The 12,623-nt window shown below is 42.9% G+C and overlaps 1 protein-coding gene across 6 annotated transcripts in view; it reads left to right on the forward strand.

Annotated features, from left to right (window-relative positions):
* KAT2B (lysine acetyltransferase 2B) overlaps nucleotides 1-10,442 on the forward strand; it is a 93,432-nt gene extending 82,990 nt beyond the window's left edge. For all 6 annotated transcript variants that reach the window (XM_072948251.1, XM_072948394.1, XM_072948450.1 and 3 more), the window contains exons 13-18: nucleotides 1,737-1,880; nucleotides 6,305-6,419; nucleotides 7,247-7,283; nucleotides 7,543-7,606; nucleotides 7,705-7,789; nucleotides 8,373-10,442. In XM_072948251.1, coding sequence (XP_072804352.1) covers nucleotides 1,737-1,880; nucleotides 6,305-6,419; nucleotides 7,247-7,283; nucleotides 7,543-7,606; nucleotides 7,705-7,789; nucleotides 8,373-8,566 — 639 coding nt within the window. In that variant the 3' untranslated portion in view covers nucleotides 8,567-10,442. The remainder of the gene's footprint in view (nucleotides 1-1,736; nucleotides 1,881-6,304; nucleotides 6,420-7,246; nucleotides 7,284-7,542; nucleotides 7,607-7,704; nucleotides 7,790-8,372) is intronic.
* Nucleotides 10,443-12,623: the final 2,181 nt, after the last annotated feature.

Below are 12,623 nucleotides of genomic sequence, written 5' to 3' on the forward strand. Positions count from 1 at the left end.
ATAGTGCTTTATAATTCCTAAACATTTCTGTTTACTTTTCAGACTACCAAAGTAATGTATAGTTACCGTAGAAATTTGGGGAAATGAAATAAAGGACAAAGGGGGGAAAAAAAAAGAAAAACTGCTTATAATTCTACCACCCAGAGAAATTTACTGTTAATGTTTTGATAAATAGCCTTCTAGTATTTTTTTCTGTGTGTTTGTATAAATACAAAAGTTGGCTCATGCTGTATGTAATTTAATTACTTGCCTTTTTAACTTAATACAGTCTGATTTTTTAAAATATGATTTTTGATGGTTCTCCGAAGTTTTGTTGTGTAAATGGAAAATAATTTATTAAGCCAATACCGCATTTTGGGACATTTAGGTATTTTTTGTAAGTAACTGCCCATTTGTAAGTATATGCTTGCAGACATATTTAAGATTTTGTTATTCACTGCCAAATATTGTAACAACTTCTTTTCTTCAGCAGCATTTCAGGGGGCTCAGGAAAGGAGTTGACAACTGAAAAATATTTTTTTTTACCCCTTTCCTAGTTAACAAATTATGCATGTTTGTATTTATTTGAATATTGTGAGGTTTGACTTTTTTCCCTCATTGACACTTTGTTCATTCCTTGTTCATTTTTTTTGACCTGCCACGTCATTGCATTTTGCCTCTTTTTCTATTGAAATGTATTAAATTCTTTTTTGTTTTTCATATAAGTCCTCATATGACTAGAAGGCTTTCCCTCCTCCAGTGTTGGATAGTTAACCTATTTATTTTCTTCTCGTTCTTTGGGGTGCATCTATGATTGTTACAATAAAACTCACTAGAGAGAGCTTGGGGGATTGTTCTACTGAGGGCTTGAGTGTCAGCTGTCCTAGGCTGGAACTGCATCGCAGAGATGAAGTCCCAGCCGTGCTTCTTAAATGACTTGTCTGTCGTCCTCTTTCAGGCCTATGGCAGTTATTGCCTGGAAAATAAGTTTTTGCTGAAAGAGGAGAAAGGACACTGAAGTCCAAGTCATTTTCTCCAAAACTCTGAAATAGGCACTGTGAGGCAAATTGTTACAGATATGTGACTGTGTACCCTGTAGAGCTATGTTAACACAGCTTAAAGTATGTAAATGAATGTCCTGCGAAGCATTACTATCACTGAAACAGCCACAGTTGTGATGGTCTGGAATTTTTTTGCCTGTCAAGTGGGTGTTTCATTTCCTCAACATCAGGGTTCTAATTGGTGTATGTATATATATAGATATATAGAGATTTTTTTTTTCTCCTTCTTCTTTATACAGGCACTGTGGATTGAACCCAGGACCTCAGGCATGCTAAGCATGTGCTCTACCACTGAGCTATAACCCTGCCCCTAATTGCTCTATTTTTTGACAAACTTTTCTTTCAGAATTTAGATCCATGTCAGTTTTTGATTTGTTAGGACTTCTAGAGGCCCCGTCTCCACTTTGGGAGAAATTGTGTAGTTGGATACAAAATTAAACCTTAGTTTTACTTAACAGCCTCTTAAAAAACTTTCTAATCTTATGTATGTTTTCCTAGGATTATTTTTTTATGTTGAATTGCTTCCCATTTGCACAGTGTTATTTTTGATGTTTCTGAGCTTCTTGGAAGGGTTTCATGCGAATCCTTCCCGGGATAGGCGAGCTTGGATGTGAGCTCGGCGTGAAGGCGTGCCCAGCACGCACGACAGGTCTTTGAGACACAAGGCCCATCTGAATGAAGTTATTTGCCTTGCAGGGTTTCTCCAAAGAAATTAAAATCCCTAAAACCAAATATGTTGGCTATATCAAGGATTATGAAGGAGCCACTTTAATGGGATGTGAGCTAAATCCACGGATCCCATACACGGAATTTTCTGTCATCATTAAGAAGCAGAAGGAGGTAAGCTTCTGTGTCACTCACATTCCTGCCCCAGGCTCAGTCGGGGTGAAACGCACGTCACCCATCGCCGTGCTCCGTGTGTAGGGTCTGTGGGTACCATCGCCTCAGGGTGCCGTGGTTTGTTTAGGTTCCTTCTTTGAAGGTATCCTTCCTCTCCTCTCTAAGTCACCACTTCTAAGAGGGTCAGCACATGCTAAGTTGGTGTGAAATACAAGACTTGTAAACTATGATGCACATCTTAATTTTGCCTTCAAGGCCTTTTACACTCTGGCCTTAGGCATCCTTTGCAAACTCACCTCTTTATTTCCCTTTCTCAACTCATCTCCAAAGGCTGTTACTGACGCTTCAGCCCTCTTGCTTGGTGTCTTCATCCATCACTCACTTGCTCTCCTAGCACGCATGTGCGTGCGTACACACACACACTGGACCACATACCTGCCTTCCTTTCCTCTTCGAACTTCTCAAGTGTTAGGTGAGCCACGTGTTTGAATTTCAGTTACTCATCACCTGACATATTTACCTTAGTGCGCATCAGTCTCTCCTTTTGCGCTGCACGTTCTGAAAGCTTATCCTTCCTGATATTAAGCGATTTGTTATCTGATCCCGGAGTGAGGTCTTTTATGCACATGAACTGAAAGAGAAGCAGTCAAGGGAACAGTTGATAGAGAAATGTAAAAATTGCCACGTAGTCAAGACAGCAAAAAGAAACACAGAAAGAGCATAATTGGGGTGTGCACACTGGCTGTCTGTGAAACCAGTGAACTTCATGCCGTAAGCCCAGGACCACCCCCACCCCAGTTCTTTGGAATTCAAAACCTGGGAATTTGCCCTGTCAGTTCCACTTTTTACTTCTGCTATTCATTCTCGTGGGCTTTTCTCTAGCCAGTGACCAAAAAGACATTTGCCTTCAGCCTGTCTGTGTCTTCTGGTTTCCGCTGATGTCCCTTGATCCCATTTCTTAGTGGCTTGTCAGATGTCGGTGACGTCGCAGCCATGAAGCTCCTTACGCCGTGTCTGGTGCAGGGTAGGTGCCCCATGAGGATTTTCCTTCTCCTTAAAGCAGCTCAGACTTGTTCTTATACTTCCCGCGGAAGTGAGCAAAGGGCTCTTGCTAAATTAGAAAATAAAAGCAGCCTGTGTTGTTTCTCGGTCAAAGATGTCAGCCTGAAACAGAATTCCATGTCGGGTGCTTGGAGAGTCAGTGGGAGCACCGCAGGCCCCTCTCCCTCCTTGTCTCTCAGGAAAGGCTCCCTTGCTCATTGTCCTCCAGGGGCTTAAGGAGCAGGTCTGAACTCACAGCCCATTGTTCACATCTGGGGCTGCCGTCCACCACAGCCGCTGCGCCCACTCCTCCGGCAGCCCCGGCCCATCTCCACGGTAGAAGCCGAGAGCAGGATCCCCCGCAGGGTCTGCAGGTTCAGAGTCCACACCGCTGGCTCTTCCTGCATCGAGGGGGGCGCGTCCACACGAGCTGCGTTGGATGGCAGCGCCCAGTTTTTAGTAGACAGCGCTCCGTCCCCTTCCCCGCTCTCTTGCCTTTTGGGTCTCTTTCCCCTTCTCCCCTCCATTCTTCTCTAACACACCCTAGAATGGATGATGCTGGCCTGCAGCTGTTAACCTAGTTTTTTTTTGTAAAACCCAGTCGTTTATTTCAAAGTATAAATTTCAGGCTTGCTGGACAAAATCCCACTACAGTTAACATTTATACAGACACTACTCTACTGTACAATTAAAAAAGAAAAACCCACATAAACCTTCAAAACCTAATTTGAAAAAAAGGGTAATTTGCTATAGCCCGGTTTATATTAGACATTAGGAAGATCTTCGACTGTCTTCTTATTTACAGCTTCACCTGCAATAAAGAAAAGTCAGGAGGCAGTTTAATCTAGTTCTTTTAAAAGAACTCTGAAGCCACCATAATAAGATATGTGGGTTCACACATTGTTTTCTTCTCCAGAGTTCAGATGATTTTTACAGGTGTCGTTTATTCCAACTTTGGAAACGTGCCGGAGGAAGGTAGAGACCAATGGTGGTAGGAGACACACTAAATATAGGGAGGGCCTCCCCCGCCCTGAACGCGAACAAGAGCAGAGTGAGCTGTGCTTGTGGGGAGTGGAGAGGACCCGAGTGCAGGTGCCCCAGTGGAGCCGCTAGGGGAAGGCGGGTGGGGTGCTGTTGGTGAGTGTGGGCTCCAAGGAAAAGTGGGGCTCCTGAGAAAGTGGGAACAGGCCGTGAGCAGCAGTGAGGGTGTATGTGCGGGGGCTGGGAGGTGGGGTAATTCTTAAATCTTAGTTCACATGTGGGACTCCAAGAGACTGGGTGTGAAGGAGCCAAAGTCAGGGTGAGGGAAAGCAGTGGGGGTTTTTGTAGGAGGACACGCTGCGGCTTGGTGACGTGTTAAAGATGGGGGAGTCCCCCCAGTTTTCTGTTTGGGAAGACCAAGACTGACAGCAGTGGAATGAGAGGTGGATTTGAGGAGAGAAAGATGACATGATGACAAAGTAAAGACAATTTCTGGGAAGGTGAAGAGACTGGAAAGAAGTAAAATGTCTCTTTTCTTCAAAGTGATCCTCGGAGGTGCAGTGAGTTTGGAAGCGCCTGCTCCCATTACCAGTCACTTCCCAGGGGCTCCGTGAGGGGTAGGGAAGCCACCTGCTGGGTACTCACAGTAGAGAGAGCATCCTTGGTGAAGTGAAACAACTTTAAAAATTATATTTGAAATTAAATTTTCTGAAGGCGTCCATTTAAGAGGTTGCCATTGGGATTCTTTTTTGAGAAGACTTGGACTTTCAAATAAATGCAAATCACCCTTCGAGATCTGTCCTGTCCAAAGTGGCAGCCGCTGGGGGGAGGGTGCAGCTCAGTGGTAGACTGTGTGCTTAGTATGCACAGGGTCCTGGGTTCACTCCCCAGTACCTCCATTAAAAAAAAAGCAAAACATCTAATTACTGCCCCCCCCAAAAAAACCACAAACAAAACAAAAACCAAAAAACACGCAGAAAAATAAAGCGGCAGCCGCTAGCCATATGTGGCTGTTGAGTGCTTGATATGTGGCCAGTCGAAATTGAGATGCACCGTAAGTGTAAAAAATACATTCCAATTTTGAAGATCTAGTATGAATAAAAGCATGTGAAATATTTCATAATTTTTTCTATTGATTATATGCAGAAATGATAATATTTTGGATATATTGGATTAAATACAAATATATTGTTAAAATCAACTTCTTAAAAAAAGGGAGAGGCTACTGGAAAATTTAAAATTACATGAGTGGTTTGCATTATATTTGGACAGCCCTGGGTAGATTTACCAGGAGCATACTTTTGCCGGTCCTATTCATTTTATTCAGTTCTTTGTTTAGTTGTTAGGATTGTGTATTCATATGGTAGCCTTTACCAGCCTTCTGTTTGAAATCAAGCAGTTACGAGCTGGCATTTTTTGTTTTCCTTCATGAAGTCAATGAATGACTGCTACTGTTGTTTTTTTTTTCTTTCCCAAAATTCAGTTGTGAGATGGTTAATTTCAGGATGGTGACATCTGAGTGTTTTTTTTTTCTTTCCCTTTTAGGTAAAACTGCACCATTCTGGAAACAGTTAACTCAGGACATTAGGGATTATTTTTCAAAACAGTCACCTCTCAAAATTCCCTCACTGGTCCTGGCAGCTCACACCATGGCTGTGTTGCTCTTTAGAGCTGCGTTTTTGTTTTTGTTTTTATTTTTATTGACGTGTAGTTGATTTACAATGTTGTGTTAGTTTCAGGGGTACAGCAGAGTGCTTCAGTTATATGTATGTGTGTGTATGTGTGTGTGTGTGTGTATATATATACTTTTTCAGATTCGTTCCCATTATAGGTCATTACAAAAAAATTGAACATAGTCCCCAGTGCTGTACAGTAGGTCCCTGTTGCTTATCTGTTTTATATGCAGTGGTGCGAATCTGTTAATAGAGCTGCCTTTTGGGGCTTGGACCCTTGAAACCCGTGATCACTAGTAAGGCCACCCTCCCAGGCTTCGGGGTCCCTCTGAGCTCCGCCCCTCCAGGGTAAGGGGTGGCTCCTGTCCTGGGGCCTGATGGTGCTTGGGCAGCTGGGCCGTGTCCTGCAGCCGGGGTGGGGCTCCTCGGGGAGCAGGGTAGGGTACCTGGTGCTTATGCAGAAGAGGACGGTGGATCCTGGGGACAGTGTGTTCTCTCAATACGGCCTTTTCCTGGGTGGCAGGGGACAAGTGTTCGGCAACAGCTGTGTGACGGACAAGGAATGTGCACGGTAGGGTGGCCTTTTGCATCTTACCTCCCAGATAGCAGTCACCTTTTCCTTCCTTTTTGTTCTGAGAGACTTTATGTTGTTGGGAAGACGACTCCTTAGGAGGACTGACTGGGCACAGCCTTCTGCCACTGAACCCGTTTTCCTCTTGTGCTTTCCAGATCATCAAGAAGCTGATAGAAAGAAAACAAGCCCAGATTCGGAAGGTCTACCCTGGGCTTTCCTGCTTTAAAGACGGAGTTCGGCAGATTCCAATAGAAAGCATCCCGGGAATTCGTATGTACCCGTCTTCTTTTAAAAGCAAAACCTTTTGGTACTGAAGTGAGATGTGTTTGAAACAAGCTTTTTTGGTTTTATTTTTTTGGTGGGGGGTAGTTTGGTTTATTTATCAATGGAAGTGCTGGGGATTGAACCCAAGACCTCGTGCACGCTAAGCACGCGCTCTACCACTGAGCTCTAACCTTCCCCCATTTTTACACACATACACACACCCACCCACCCCAAAAGGAATCGCAAAAGAAACAACATCACCTCAATTTTAGAGTTCTGTTTAATAGATTGGTAAACTGAGAGGCAAAGGTCAAATGACTTATTTAGAGTAAGTTAGCTTTTAAGGAGAGAACAAGAAATCAAGTCCAGGTCTGTTGGACTCCAGGCTATGTCTTCTTTCTGCAACACTAAACCATCTTGCATTATAAGCGGGGTCTTCGCCAAATAAAATAGAAACCAGGGCAGAGTTGGTTTCCAACCTAAAATAACAGCTTAACGCTTCAACATGGTGATTAGCAAAAAATATGACTTAGGGTTTTAAAAATATCCATGCCCACAATACCAGACGTGTGTTTTTTTATGCTCTCCTCTGAAAGGTTGGAGTTCCTGCTTTAGAAAACACTACCACAGCGTTGTCAGTCTTGGAAACGTTTCCTGTTGTTAGCTGTGTGAGGGAGTAAATGAAATGTAGTTCCTTCCATTCAGTCTCTTTTCAGAAATGGACTTGCCTTGAGTCATGGCTGTAATTCATTGCATTTTTGATAAATATTAACTGTGTTATTCTCTTGACTGAAAGCAGTTCTCATTCGTTGTTCAATTTCATTGATATATAGGAGAGACAGGCTGGAAACCGAGTGGAAAAGAGAAAAGGTAAGTATGTTCCTGGGCCAGAGAATATTAGCGGAAGTGGGTTTTTTTTTTGCCCCCCCCCCCCCCCCCCGCGAACTGGAGAAAACAGGCAAACTGACTGTAATCACCATTACAACACGTCTTAGGTTTCAGTTTTCATAAAAATTTCTGGAATGGATCCAGATCTGTTTCTGTGAAAATGAGCTGGATGGGAATCCCCCCAGCCACAGGGTAAAAAAACTAATCATTGCTCCTTCTTGTTTCCTCTTTTCCTTTCAAGTAAAGAGCCCAGAGACCCTGACCAGCTCTACAGCACCCTGAAGAGCATCCTCCAGCAGGTGAAGGTGGGTGTGTGCTTTCCCTTCACCTCACGCAGGTATTTTGCAGTGATTTCCCACGTGGAATTTCCAGATTAGATACCTTACTTTTTTCTTTACTCAAGAGCCATCAGAGCGCTTGGCCCTTCATGGAACCTGTGAAGAGAACAGAAGCTCCGGGATACTATGAAGTTATAAGGTTCCCCATGGGTAATGCCATTAACCTTTTCTAAGTATAGATTTAAAGCTCTCTGGATGGCGGTGTGGGGGACAAACGGTTGCCGAGGTTGGTTTGTGCTCGCCTGTGGTAGGGTAAGGCGCGTCTGGTGGGCAGTGGGATCCACGTGCCTGCGGAGGGCCAGCGCACCAGAGCAGGCTGACAAAGGAGCGGGGGGTGGCCGTGTTCACAGAGACGGCCTGCCCCTGTCCTGCCAAGCCCCGCACCACCAGCCCTACATGCAGACAGCCTGGGCTTGGGGGAACCTCAAAAGGGGAGAACTGTGGAATTTGCTGCTAAGTCTGCACCATGCTAAAACAGATGATTAATTGGCTCAATTGAAAAGCCCCAAATTTGAACCAGTTTGCCATTATGCAGAACATGCGGTTGAATTCCAAAGGGAAGGGTGACGTGGGATTCAGGATTTCCCACGGTGTGAAAAATGAGCCATGTCAGCCCGGCAGTAGTAGTGATGGCTCCTCCTCTTCCCACCTCTGCCCCCACGCCCCCATCGTTGGTCAGCTGGTGTTCAAAGGGAGTCAAAGATGGCTAATATTTTTGTTTTTTCCTGTGCAGATCTGAAAACCATGAGCGAACGCCTCAAGAACAGGTACTACGTGTCTAAGAAGTTATTCATGGCAGACTTACAGCGAGTCTTCACCAACTGCAAAGAGTACAACCCCCCTGAGAGTGAATACTACAAATGTGCCAACATCCTGGAGAAATTCTTCTTCAGTAAGATTAAGGAAGCTGGATTAATTGACAAGTGATATTTTTCCCCCTCTGCTTCTTAGAAACTCATCAAGCAGTGTGCCTAAAGCATGGTTTAGTTTTACAAAGAATTGGACGTAATGTGTTGAAGATACTTGTAAATGTAATAATTAGCACTTTTCAAATGACAAACAAAAAAGCCTCCTCTTAGCCTTTCAGATATGTATTTAAATTGGAGTCATAGAACATTTTTATTTTATGGAATAGATTTTAATCTATTTACTACTATTAATGTAAATTGTCTATGGCATGTCCATTAGCTGAAATATTCCATCATAGATGATCAGGGGTTTCCTCAAAACTTGTATATGAGGAAATTGCACATAGTACCGCGAGATTTGGGGGAATGCAGAAAATTTTCAGACCGTGAATGTTTCCATTTTTCTCTAACAAAATGTGAGAGTTTATTTTTATTTTATTCTGAAGGACTTTAAGGAAGGGATACATGATAAAAAGCCCGCAGAAAGTGAAGTATGTGATGTTCGAAGTCTCATGGTAGACTTTTTATATATATTTTTAAACACTCATCTAGATGAGGTGCTTTGAGCAGTTCTGAAAAATACAGTTCCAGAAAAGCAACTGCTTTGATTCCTAAGGAAAAAATTCTAAATGCAAACTTTTTTATAAGCATCTGGGTTTTTGATAATTCTATCTACCTGCAACAAGCTTGTGAGTGCATAACCACTATTTTAATAATTATTTCCTCTACACAAATGTGGAATATTATATTTGACTTTGCTTATGCAGGCCATAAGTTCCCAAAGGCAATTTCCCGGGCCACAAAAGCATACATTTGAAAACACTTGAGACTGAATCAACATGCTTTAACAGGAAAAAATGTATCATCTATATATATGTATCAAATTTAGTGAATCCTTGTTCTAATAAGGATTTTCCCTTTTCTGTGCTATACAACCCCACTGATGACGTATTTATGAACCTTTTCCTTCTGCACCTCCAGATTACGTTCATTGTCTGAGGTCAATCAGATTACCACCCATATTTGCTGTCAGTATTTTAACACCTCCATTGGTATCTAGACCCAGGGTGATATCCCACAAAAATCCATCATACAGCCTTATTAACCTGACTTGGGGTTCCAGCTTAGTGCTTGGATTTATTTCCTGATTAACACTACATTGAAAAGTGGGACGTCTGTCATCCCAGCTCTGGAAGAGAACCAACTCGTATAAAACAAACGAAGGCCATCTTGATGGTCTCGACACTAATTTTTATGATACAAATTTATAAACTGATTTTTGTAAAGGACTAGGTTTTAAAAGTGTATTTAACTTGATGTTTTCTATCAGCATAAATGACTTAAAATGATCATTTAATAGTCATTAAACACAGTTGCCAGAGATAATCTGCGTGAAGGAAGGAAAAAAACCCTGCAGATGACTGAAGCTGGAAGTATTGTTTCTCGTACGTAGGGGATGTTCAGAATGCTCACACTGAGAAATGCCTCAACTTTTTTAAGTATAAGAAACCACCTTGAGTGGCATCTAGATTTCTAATGAAGAATGGTGATACAGTTTGGATTAAGTATCTTGGACTGGGTTTAAACAGTGCTTTGTACTGGGTCTCCCGAAGCATCTGTCCAGCTTGGTAATCCTGTGAAAGTTTGTTATTTTCTGGGTAGACATTCTTATAGAGTATTGTCTTTAAAATCAGATTGTCTCTTCTATATTGAAAGCATTTTTATGTTTTCTAATTTAAAAATTAATATTTTCTTATAGATATTGTGCAATAAAGCTGAAGTAGGCTGTGTGGTTTTTGCAAATGCTTTAACAGCAGATAAAATTTTACATTTGTAAAATTAATATATTGTACTGGTACAAAATAGTTTTAAATTATATTTTAAAAAGCTCTCAATCTGGTGGTGTGTTTTCTTCACCTAGCAGATTAACAGGGCAGATGTACCATCTGACTGATGACCAACTCCTTCCTTAAATCTTAGGCCTTAAGCATTTTGAGGATGTTTAGAATCGCTGCATTTGCGGGAAGTTTCATAACAACTCCCAGCCTGTCAGTGAGAGATTTTTCAAGAGGAGAGAGACTTACTGTTTTTCCTGGGTGGTCCACTGTGTCTTGCCAGTTGTCACTCACTAAACGAAGAAAAAAAATTCAGCTAAAGAAGAGTCTTAAATGGGTTTTAGAAACTGAGCTTCCTACCCCCACCCCTACCCCAGATACTCTGTGTCTGAGACAGAGGGAGGAGGGGAGACCTGAACGTACAGCTGATGTTCAGACATCTCCCGTGTGAGCTCCCGGTGTTACTCACAGTGCTGAGTGTAGGAAAGGATTCTGTCCTGTTGGGTGGGCGTGTACCCACTCAGGAGCATCCCTCTTCCTTTCTGAATTCTGAGCCAGCTAAGAAGTCAAAAGAGTAAGGCACACGATGGACAAAATGCCCTTATTAGTAATAGAACGGGTATTGGAGAATGTGACTTACTTATGGATCTGGAAAGTGGGCTTTCTAACGCTGAACCCCAGGATGCGACTGACTTGACTTGCCAGCTGCCAGCAGCTCTGCATCCCTGGGTCCCCCCTCCAAAGGCAGGGCCTTTGCCACGAAGCCTAGCGCACGGCCGAGGGCAGTGGAGCTCTCGGGAGGCAGGCCCACCCCCGAAGAGGCACAGGAGAAGGAGCAGAACATGTAGGCCAGCTCCTTACCTTAACTCATCAGTGAGGTGAGTCCCTCCCAGGGGAGCAGGGAGCAGGCAGCGGCTGGTGGGTGTCCTTCAGTGGGGGTGGAGGCCACGTCTCCCTCCCACCCTACCCCATTTCTATCCTCAGTCAGAAATCTTTATAAAAATAGTAGCTTTTGATGACTCAGTACTGGTTGTTGTCACTAGAAGAGTGAAAAGACAACTTTGTGGTTTTCACATCATGTCTTTTCACTCTTTTGTCTTTTATTACACATACCTTCTTGCACAAATGCTCCTTCTCAGCACCCTTTCTGGATGAAGCACAGTGTACACTCCTTGGGAAGCCAGTCCACCTCCCTCTGTCTAGTCCCTTGTCAGACACACACCTTTTGGCTCAAAGCTGTAGTGAGAATGTGTTTAAGTAATATTTATGCGGATGTTTCAAAATCCATGTGAAACATAGAATATTTAATACTACCCATTTGTGAATTAGAAAGGCCTTTTACCTAAAACAGTTTTTAAGTATTTGTAATAGAATGTGAAATTTAGAAACTCTGCACAGATACTAAGCAGGTTTGAACTAGCAGGGGTCCGTCCAGATGAGTCAATCTGTGGCTGCTACTTGGATTCACATAATCAAGCCATGTCCTCACTCAAGAATCTACCACTTACCAAGCACTGACTAGGTGTCAGTCACTCTTCTCTAAGCATTTTACTTAAGTATATTGTCATTAAATCCTGGCAACAATTTAATGAAAACACTGAGGTACAGAGAGGCAGTTTTCCTAAGAAGTCACATGCCAGGATTCTTGATCGTGAGTCAGCGTTCTTAAACTCTGTGCGAAACCAAGCACATCTACAGCTACAGTAACGGTCCTAGTGCGTTGCATGAAGTATCCAGATATTAACTGTAGTTCCAATTCCTTTTACACTATGAATTCTTATTTCACTCCACATTTCTTGAGCGTCTCTCATGTATAAAATGATAAAGCTACAAAGGTGAGTTGCCAGCATTTAAGACTAAAGTCAATTACTGGAGATGGAATGGAAACCAGCTGATGGGGTAATGTCTGTGAATTCAGAGGTGAGATTAACGTGAAGTTGGGGTGAAGGCTGATGATGTGTTGTGGGGAGGGTCATACCTTTCAGGTTGGATGGGTCAGCAGACACCTTGCTAAGGAGGCTGTGCTTTAATAGTAGGCCCAGGAGAGCCGCTGAAACCTAGGGGGTGTGCAGGTACAAAATGAACAACGTTGTGATGACATATTCCTGAGCCAGTCAGACATTTGATAAGCAATTACAAGTGTCAAGGGAGCTACACTGGGACGTGGAGCTTGCAGAGGTGGCACAAAGGGTGGCTTCATTCCACATACAAGTTAAATTAAAAAGGTACTTGTTGGAAGGG

Source organism: Vicugna pacos, chromosome 1 (genome assembly GCF_048564905.1).
Source record: "Vicugna pacos chromosome 1, VicPac4, whole genome shotgun sequence".
In the NCBI taxonomy this organism is placed as follows: domain Eukaryota; kingdom Metazoa; phylum Chordata; class Mammalia; order Artiodactyla; family Camelidae; genus Vicugna; species Vicugna pacos.